Source organism: Miniopterus natalensis, chromosome 17, assembly GCF_054644295.1.
Source record: "Miniopterus natalensis isolate mMinNat1 chromosome 17, mMinNat1.hap1, whole genome shotgun sequence".
NCBI classification, from domain to species: domain Eukaryota; kingdom Metazoa; phylum Chordata; class Mammalia; order Chiroptera; family Miniopteridae; genus Miniopterus; species Miniopterus natalensis.
In genome coordinates this window covers 17,077,091-17,086,925 of record NC_142097.1, presented here as the reverse complement: position 1 = coordinate 17,086,925, position 9,835 = coordinate 17,077,091, and the positions used below count along the sequence as shown (strand labels likewise).

The following is a 9,835-nucleotide window of genomic DNA, read 5'->3' as shown; positions in this document are numbered from 1 at the left end:
GGAAGCATTTACACCCGCCTGACCCGCAGGGCCTGCTGGGAAACAGAGGCCCGAGAAGAGAGAGGTGGCTGCTTACAAGACCCAGAGGCCTTTGCACCGGAAAGGCTTCCGGAAGTAGCTGTGCTCTCACCACGGAATATTCTATGGGGCTCTCCACTCTCCCCTGATTGGATGCTGGGCTTGCCCGACCCTACAGTCTCAGACTCCTGGGCCCGCCCCGCTGGGCGGCAACTCGAGACGCAGTCGGCGCTGGGAGGACGTGATTTCACAGCCAGGGATTGCCGTTCGGCAGGCGGCCACAGCCTAGGGGCGGGACGGTGTGGGCCTGCGACCCACCTGACCGGAGAGGCGCCGCCGGGGACGGTGAGAATCGGGTCCGCGGATACCCCAGGGGAAGGGATAGACGGCCCGGTGCTGGAGCAAAGAGAGCCGCACCTGGTCCTGGGGACGAGGCGTGGGGCGGCGTAGGGGAGATGGAGAGCTCAGATCTCTGGTGTCTTCTTTGTGTGTACGTACCGTCTCGATTTCTCTGGAGTAAGGAAAGGTACGGGCTGGGCAAGACTCTACAGTGGCCACAGAGAGGTTGGGTCTTCTTGAATTTCTCCAGACCCTTTGGATGAAGCCTAAGATTTTTAGACCTAGGACTTTTGCTAGACCCGCCCTCTTTAACCAAGATCTGCTCTGTCCCCACGCCCCATTTCCCCTGTGCGTAACTAATTTCGGAGTGCTCTGCCTTTAGGACCTCCCCTTTCTCCCACCGCCGAGGTTGTTTGCCCTTTATTCCCCTTAGCTTCCCTCGGTGTGACACTCCCCTAGCTCCCTAAATATCCGCACACAAAGTCCGGAAGGAAGAGCACTGAGGCTTCCAGTGGAAACTTCATTCTCACTGGAATTACTTTCTGGGCGTCACCTGCCAGAGAATTCCTGGAACCCATTGGTATGGGCAGAATCCGAGCTGACGTCATCCAGGGGCTCATAGCAATTGCTTTGTGGGAAAAGAATAGATTAACTCTGGGTTTGTCTTTCTCTGTTGGCAACGACCTAGCCTTTGAGTTCCTTTCCTTTGGCAGAACATGCGTGTATGTTTTCTTTGATCCTGGGGAAATTGATGCTGAATACAAAACAGTAGGAACTTGTTAAGACTTGTTAAGGCTGTTAAGGGGCGGGTTTATTCCTTTGGGGTGGGCTGATGAAGGTAAGGTGGTCTCAAACTACTGTTACTGATTCTTCCAGCGAGGGTTCATTATATCCTTGAGGCAAGTGAGAGTCACCTGGACAAGCCATCGAGGAATTCAGTACCTCACACAGCACCTGCTCTGGCCCTCTCTTGGACATTCTTCCCAGGGACCTACCTAAATTATCAGGGACAATTTCCATATGACAAACGAACATATAGTAAATGCTTAAAAATGTGTATGGCATTGTGCTAAGTTTGGAGAATGGAGCAGTAAACGGGAAAACCAGTGCAATGTTTCTGGATTGCACTTGCAAGAGTTGGTGTACAACTGTAAACTTCTGCATGTTGTAATGATTAAGTGAAATAATTCCACTTTTTTCCTGTCTCCATTATAGTTGAAGCCTTTACCATCTCTTGCCCAGACTACTGCTGCTTCTAGTCTTCCCACTTGATCTCTTGAACCCTTACAATACACTCTCTACACAGCAGCCAGAGTGATCTTTTGAAAATGTAAATAATTCAGATTGTGTCAGTCCCCTGCTCAAAACTCTCCAACCGATTCCTATTGCAATTCATATAAAATCTGAACTCTTTAATATGATCTGGTCTTCCTTCCTTTCTCTGCACCAGCTGTTGTGGCCTTATCTCTGTTCCTAAAACATGTGTCTAACTCACCTTTTGGCACTTACCTTTCCATCTGTCCGGAATACTCTTTCAGACCTCAGCTGGAATGTCACCTTCCCAAAGAGGCTTTCCCTGGTCCCCCTACCTAGATTAGTGCCTCTCCCTAGTCACTTCCTTAATCACTGTTTTATTATCTCTATTGTATTTCTCACTTTTGGAATTACCTGCTTATTTACTTGTTTTCTTGTTGTCTATATCCACCAACTAGAATGCGAGCTCCATGAAGCCATGCCTTGTTCTCCTCTGTAACTCTAGTGCCTGGCACATAGCAGGGGCACAGTAAATGCTAACTCTTAGTATTTTTATGCTTGTTAACATTATGATCCTTTGAACTCCTTGAAGACAAGGATGATATCTCTCTATCCCTATTGCTTAACATAATAGGCACTCACTATTGTTTTATTGCTGAATAAATGAAGTGAAGTAAATATTAAGTGCCTGGAACATAATAAATATGCAATGAGTGTTTTCTATTATTTTTTCTTCAGTGAATGGATTTTAGTGCTTCTTTAGAAAACCAAAACATATAATATAGAATATAAATCACAAGGGGTGACAGCTTTGCCCTCTTTTGCTTTCCTTGCTCCTCTCTCCCGTGAACTATTAGTATTTCCGTTTCCAGGTCACTTAATTGATTTTAGATTTATCATCTTTTCTGGTCCTTTCTTCCCATTCTTGTTGGGAGGGAAGAGAGGAAGAGAGAGGACTGGGCCCGTTCTTAAAAAATAGCCATCCTGTGGTTGTTCATTTCTAAAAAATGGTGACAATTTCAGGAACTTAGGATAGGGCTGGTGCCAAGAAAGGGGAAAGTCAGGGAACCCCAGCTAGAGCCAGGGTCACCTCTGCCAAGAACACTGGCTGGCTCCCCCCAGCCTGGCTCATTTCATGCTCTCCTGAGCTGCTTTGACTTGCCTTCCTGAAGCCAGACTCCAGGTGTTACTCAAAATAAGCACTGGTGCAGGCTGCTCCTGAGCCTGGGATCTTTAGAAAGGAAGTGTGTCCTGTCCCTCAGGCTCCTGGGAAACTCGTAGGCTGGCTGGACTTCCAGTAGGTTTGGCTAGAAGTCTTGGACCCTCGGAATCTTGAGAAGAAAATAAGTGGAATCTGACTGGCAGATCCCCAGGGTGAGAACTTCTGCTCTGCCCAGTCTGTCCCTCTGACTGGCTCCAAGGGCTTGCTTGTCCTTCTTGCCACCCAGAGCTGAGTCTCAGGAGGCTGGTGAAGTGACCAGTTTCGGGCTCTGGAAGGCTATGCCCCCAGACCTGGTTCCTGGTACCATAAAGAACAGCAGGAGCATCTTTCTTACCATTGCCTAGGACCTTAGCCTCTGCCAGGGAGTCTTGTGCTTATCCGGGAGAGAATGACTGGATGGTCAGTGTTTCTCCTTTTGTTCCCTCCTGACTGAGGGCTCTCCTCTGCTGACTCTTGCCTTCTCTCCCATCTCCTGCTCACAGCCTTGAGAGTATGAGGCTCTCGCCTCCACTGGCCACTCACTCGTGACCCTTCCACCACGGCGGAACCTTCCAAGCCCACCTCCTGCCGTGTGGTGATCTACCTGAAGCGGGAGATGTCGGGGGATACCTGTCTGTGCCCAGCGTCAGGGGCCAAGCCCAAGCTCAGCGGCTTCAAGGGAGGAAGCCTGGGCAACAAATACGTCCAGCTCAATGTGGGTGGCTCCCTGTACTATACCACTGTGCGGGCACTAACCCGGCACGACACCATGCTCAAGGCCATGTTCAGCGGGCGCATGGAGGTGCTGACTGACAAAGAAGGTGAGGTATTAGGGCTTGTTGGGCAAGGTGGGGAGGGAAGGAGGAGTTCCTGGGGACGTGACTTCAGGGGAGGGGTTAAGTCTGGGTTCACTTTTCCAGTTCACCTAGTACAGGACTCCACCTGGAGTCCTTAATTGAACTTCAGAATTCTTTGTAATTGTACATAGATTACTATGTGTTTACGCATTTTCCAGAGAGGCTATCCATACTTTTTTTTTATTCACATAGGACTAGGTTCTCCTAGGAAGCATCACCATAGTGACTAGGCAGTGGGCAGAGGCCAGCCAGGCCTGGTGGTTCCTGTGTTGTCAGGAGGGGCCTGAGCATTCCTGAGCTTAGACCTCTGTAGGTCTCCCTAGAGCCTGGAGGGCCTGTCTCTGCACAGTATGTGCCAGCTCTTGGCTTCAGGGAGGAGGAGTGAAGAGAACCATGAACGTAAGAGCTTGAGGTTCTGTTTTCTGTTACCCCGTGCTGTGGGTCTATGCTCATGTGCTCTCTAGCACCTGTCACCAGGCTTGTCAGGTGGCCTTTGCTACTGCCTGCTTCTGAGGTACCTGGAGGCAAGTAGTAACCCTCTGGGGCGCATTTCAATCCCTAGGCTGGATCCTCATAGACCGATGTGGAAAACACTTCGGCACCATTTTGAATTACCTCCGTGATGACACCATCATCCTCCCTCAGAACCGTCAAGAAATCAAGGAATTGATGGCTGAAGCAAAATATTACCTCATTCAGGGCCTGGTGAACATGTGCCAGAGCGCCCTACAGGTACAGAGGCAGAGTCGGGGCTGGACGATAAGGTTGGGAGTTGGCCCCACCTTCAGGGACATAAGGGGCCATTTCCTGGAAGGCTCTGTGGCAGGTGTGGTTGATGAATCCAAACCTAGTCAGATACTCCAGGTGTTGCCCAGGCTGAGCAGGTGGGCTGCCAGGTGGTTCGTAGGGTGACGGACTCAAGCAGTCTGACTAGGCCCTGCTGCTAGTTTATAGCCTAGATATCTGGGTTTTAGGTTTTCTGGAAATGGGAGTCTGCTTGCCAGCTGGCAGTTTGTCCTACCAGGGGCCACCTAATTTCTGTCTGATGCCTCAGCATGCAGGGCTGGCCATGGCAGAGGGGCTTTGACAGTTCCTGGGGAAAGCCTGGCCAACAAGATCTCAAAAAGGCTTCTTGGCTGTGTGTGTCACCCAGGACAAGAAGGACTCCTACCAGCCTGTATGCAACATCCCCATCATTACATCCCTGAAGGAGGAGGAGAGGCTCATCGAATCTTCTACCAAGGTACTGGGATCTCTGAGGGACCTCTGAGGGCTCCAGGCAGGGCGTTCCGGGACTCGGACCTGGCCCTCACACTCTCCTCCCTCACAGCCTGTGGTGAAGCTGCTGTACAACAGAAGCAACAACAAGTATTCCTACACCAGGTAGGGTGGGCGTCAGTGGGGGGTGTTGACGGGGGACCTTGGGGAAGGGCTGTAGAAGCAGCTAAAAGGGCTGAGCAGCCAGCGTGGAAGTTTGGCAGCAGACCCAAGGGAAGCCACCTGCACTCCTGGCATGGTTGGCATGGGTCTGGGCCTTAGGAGGGAAGAAGAGAGTAGAAGGGAAATTAGGGCACAGGCATTTGGAACTTGGTGCAGGGCCCTGGCTGGGATATAGACGAGACTGAACATGTAACACCCTCTTAACATCTGTCATGCCGGGCAGCATGCCAGGTGTTTTCCCAGCATTATCTTATGGGCTGAAGGAAGGACACTGAAGCCAGTGGCCTGGGACTCCTCCTAAGCTAGCCTTTGTCCTAGGCCAGTTTCCCCCTTGCCTCCCTGAAGTCCCCCAGTGTCCTCTCAACAGGCCACAGTTAGGCTGCAGGAGGCTGCAGGCTCAGAGTCCCAAACCTTCCCAGTGGCTCTCTGGACAGACACGTTGCCAGCATCACCCTTACAGCAAGGGAAAGAATCCTGCTGATAGCAGCAAGCCTCCTTCCTTCAGGCCTAATGAGGGGAGACTTTCCTCCCTCAGTTCTCTCTGCTTTAAATTAAAACCAAGTCAACTCCTTTTCCACACAGGCCCCCAAACCCAGACGGTGCCCCATGACCTTTTCTCTTCTTGACCCCTCTGGCGTCTTGATTTCTCCTCATTTCAGCATGTAAGGGAAGGGTGGGGAGAGCCCAGCTAGTACCCTCCCTGTGCTGGAACCTCATTCCCGGGCCTGCTGGCCCTCGTGGGTTTTTCAGCAACTCCGACGACCACCTACTGAAGAACATTGAGCTGTTTGACAAGCTCTCCCTGCGCTTCAACGGTCGTGTGCTCTTCATCAAGGACGTCATTGGCGATGAGATCTGCTGCTGGTCATTCTATGGTCAGGGTCGTAAGCTGGCAGAGGTGTGCTGCACCTCCATTGTGTATGCCACAGAGAAGAAGCAGACCAAGGTAGGGGGCTTCCCTCTGCATGGGTGGGAGCAGGACACACACGAGGGAGTGAAAGGGGCATCCATTTTGCTGTTTTTCCCAAACTCGCTGGGATGGTGCTGGGCAAGCTGATTGAGCAGGACAGTGTAAGGGGCTCGGGGAATGCATGGAACTATTTGTTCTGTTCAGCTGAGAGGCAGGGGCTGTTGGGAACAGCCGGTGTGCTGGGAAGGACTGGGTCTTTGGAGTTGGCCCAGTTCAAGTTTGAATTCTGGTGCCACCATTTACCAGTTTTCTGACTTTAAAAAATTCTTTTTTTATATCTTTATTGATTTCAGAGAGAGGAGGAGAGAGAGACAGGAACATCAATGATGAGTGAGTCATTGATCGAGCCCACAACCCAGGCATGTGCCCTGACCGGGAATTGAACCCCGATCGCCTGGTTCCTAGGTCGATGCTCAACCTCTGAGCCACGCCCGGCCAGGCCAGTTTTCTGACTTTAGATAAGCCATTTAAACCATCTGGGCCTTGGTTTCCCCATTTGCAAACATGGGAAAGATAGTGCGAATTTAACAGAGCTATTGTGAAAATGAGGCAATTTTTAAGAGAAGCAGTGCAGTGTAGTAGAAGTAGCTGTTCAGATTTCTTCCCTGGCCCCTGCTAGTTTGGTGTCCTGCTCAATCAGCTTAAGCCTCTACAGTAACAACCAAGTGCCAGGTATGTGTGAGGGACTTGTTAGGTGATAGTTAACAAAAACTCAGCTAACCCCTCTCTCCTAGGCTGCAGGTGGTCTGTGTCCTGCTTGGACAGTAGCTTTCCACCGTGACTGCATGTTCTGGAGATGGCTGGGCTTTGCTAGGGTGGGAGGGCAGCTCATCTGGGGAAGTCATGTACATGTAAAGGGCTCAAAGCAGCCACACTCATGTGTTACCTTGTGGCCCCCAGGCTACTAAAGTGCCTTCAGCTGGGCGGTCTGAGTGTCAGGGAAGGACAGCTTAAGGAGGTGGCCTTGCTTCCTCCCATCATTTTTGGGGTAGGAGCTCCCATGGCCACATATCAGTGGAGTCAGGATTCAGGGGCAGGTCTCTGGGGAAGAGGGGGCTGGTTGCACTGTGGAAGTCGCAACAGCACCTCTTCCTTCCTAAGCGCCTCGTCCATGAACTTTCTGACTCCACACACCTCACCTGAGAGAGGCAAGGCTAGGGCCCTTCTCCCCATTTGTCAGATGAGGTAACAGAAGCTCCTGATGGCACATGTTAGTCTAGAAACCGGGTGCCTTGAATGCTATCCCTTTCCATGTTTCAATTAATGTCCAAAACTCTCTGATGTAGATATTAACCATGACTTTACACAGATGGGAACTCAGGCCTAGCAAGGTTAAGCCCAATGCCCCACAGCTATTAAGTACGTGCGCTGTATTTGTACCTAGGCCTAACCACAGAGCCAACGCCCTAACTTCTGCACATACCAGTCCATTGGTCTGGGATCAGGTAGGACGTGGAGAGGGTACTAGTCTTCTGCATCCTTATTGCATAGAGTACATCTCCTCACACCTCCTTCGGAGGGAGACCTGCCCTCGGCCTCATGAAACACAAAGCCAACTGTCTCCTGAGAGTTCAGGCAGCCTCATGAGCCAGCACAGAGCCAGGGGCCTTACATGCTGCTCTCTCTCTGGGATAAAACCTCGTTCAGTCAGTCCTCTTGTCCCCTTCACCCTAGGTGGAATTTCCAGAGGCCCGAATCTATGAGGAGACACTCAATGTCTTACTCTATGAGACCCCACGAGTCCCTGACAACTCCTTGCTGGAGGCCACAAGCCGTAGCCATAGCCAGGCTTCACCCAGTGAAGATGAGGAGACCTTTGAACTACGGGACCGCGTCCGCCGCATCCACGTCAAGCGCTATAGCACTTATGATGACCGGCAGCTCAGCCACCAGTCTGCCCATCGTGACTGACAAGACCCTCAGGGAGTCAGGGCAGGGGACACCATATCTCCCCTCCTGTGGAACCCCGCCCCATTGGCCACCCCACGCTGCTGCTGGCTGGGTCTCTGCTCCAGCACTCAGAGGCATGACAAGCCCTGCCCGGGAGGTCAGAGGGCCTGAGTAGGGGAGGGGCCCTATTCCCTTGTCCTGCTCCCTGAGCACTTCATGATGACAAGTCCTGGCCCCTTTGCTCAGCATCTCCCTGCGTGCCTGACTGGGAGCTGCTTCTGCCCCTGGGGTGAATGGATTAATCTGCCCACCAACTGCCAAGAACATTCCCCTTGGCCTTTTGCTGATGCCTCTTTGCTCAGCTGAGGCCCATGGGGAGTGGGGTTGTTCTGTGGAAAAGGTGGCTGCTGGTGCTGTGGAGGCCCAGTTTCTTGGAAGGTGGGGCTCCTTTATTCCTAAGGTGTTTAAGCACAGGCTTGATGAGGTTATTATTTTTTTTTTAATCTAGGAAACGAATAGTTTTAGGTCTAATAGTGAGGGGCTGGGTATTTTTGCTACCCCTGCAGGATGCCAGAACCCTAGGTAAGGCAGAACCCTGGGTCCGTCTCAATTCCTTTGGGATCTGTTTCTTTAAAGCACTTTGTACTTTTGTTCAGGAGATTTGTATTCTTCCCTGACCTGTTGTCTTTTTTTGATCCTGATCCCCTCTTCCCTGCAGAATCAATCTGAGGGAGGAGATAGAAGCAGTAAAAACAATGACCAGTTTTGGCTTTGCCAGGCTGGCCAAGCAGCCTGCCCAGAGCAGGCTAAGGAAGGATGTATAAGTTGGGACCTGTAGTTCTAATAACGCCCCTGTGAGAAAGGACATTTTACCCCAACATCTTAGTCACATAATTGACCCCTAGGGTCTAACATGATCGCTCCTTTTGATTCTCTTGCCCTCAGCTCCAAGGCATGCTGTCCTTAGTGTAAAGCCAAAGAGCCATTTCAGGGGCCAGGAGCATGAGCCACAGCAGGAAGGCTATGGAGCCCACGGGCACTGAAGAGTTCATTCTCTGCAGCCCTGTGCAGAGATTGTGTGTGCTTGGCCATACATCCTGTGCCTCCACCCATGCTATTGGTTTTGTGTCCTGGCTGGGGATGGTGGTTCTTTCCTGGGTGAGTCTCTAAACACAGGATAATGTGAGCAGTCTAAGCCCCTTGAAAGGTTTCTCCATTTCTTTCTTGTTGGGTAACTTGGTCATGGAGATGCCAAGCACCAGCTCTTGGGCAAGGATACAAGTTCCTCTTCAGGGCTTTGGTTTTTAGGGCTTTGGTTTTCATTCTGTTTGGCTTTGCCCTTGAGAAGCTGCTTATCTGAATTCCTTCCCAAAGGAATGCCATCAGGAAGGGAATGTCCAGCCAGTCTAACAAATAACAAAGCAGCATACCCACTCATTTGGGAAGGGACATAGGTTATCAAGTGCATCTCAACTACTCTTACAGTAAGCCCCTAGGTGGCTGTGTTCATGGCTGATCCACAGAGCCTATAGGCAGATGCCTGGCCAGGGTTAGGAGACACTCAACAAGGACCTGAAATTACATAATGGGGCAAGGGAAATGTGACCCTAATCAGGTATTTTACACTTGTCACAGTTTTGAATGTATAAAGACTTTCAGGTGAGGGAGCCTGGTGATCTGCTATGACAGTTCTTCCAGCCCTCAGTGGAGTAGTAAGAGGACAAATCCATTTTGGGCCAGATTCTGGCTTTGGTTTTGGGCCTTTCTCAGAGCCTGGATTAATTCTGAGGCCACTGGCCTAATTCCTCAGCTCCTCCTGAAGCCCTTTAATACTCAAAGTCCCAGCTTCCCACTGAAGTATTTTGA

The 9,835-nt window shown here is 51.1% G+C and overlaps 1 protein-coding gene across 1 annotated transcript; it reads left to right on the top strand.

Annotated features, from left to right (window-relative positions):
* The first annotated feature begins 267 nt into the window (after positions 1-267).
* TNFAIP1 (TNF alpha induced protein 1) lies at positions 268-8,646 on the top strand. The gene is made up of 7 exons (XM_016201918.2): positions 268-363; positions 3,316-3,633; positions 4,232-4,401; positions 4,823-4,912; positions 5,000-5,052; positions 5,860-6,055; positions 7,754-8,646. The coding sequence occupies exons 2-7, from the start codon at positions 3,429-3,431 to the stop codon at positions 7,988-7,990; spliced, it is 951 nt and encodes a 316-aa protein (XP_016057404.1). The 5' UTR covers positions 268-363; positions 3,316-3,428; the 3' UTR covers positions 7,991-8,646.
* Positions 8,647-9,835: the final 1,189 nt, after the last annotated feature.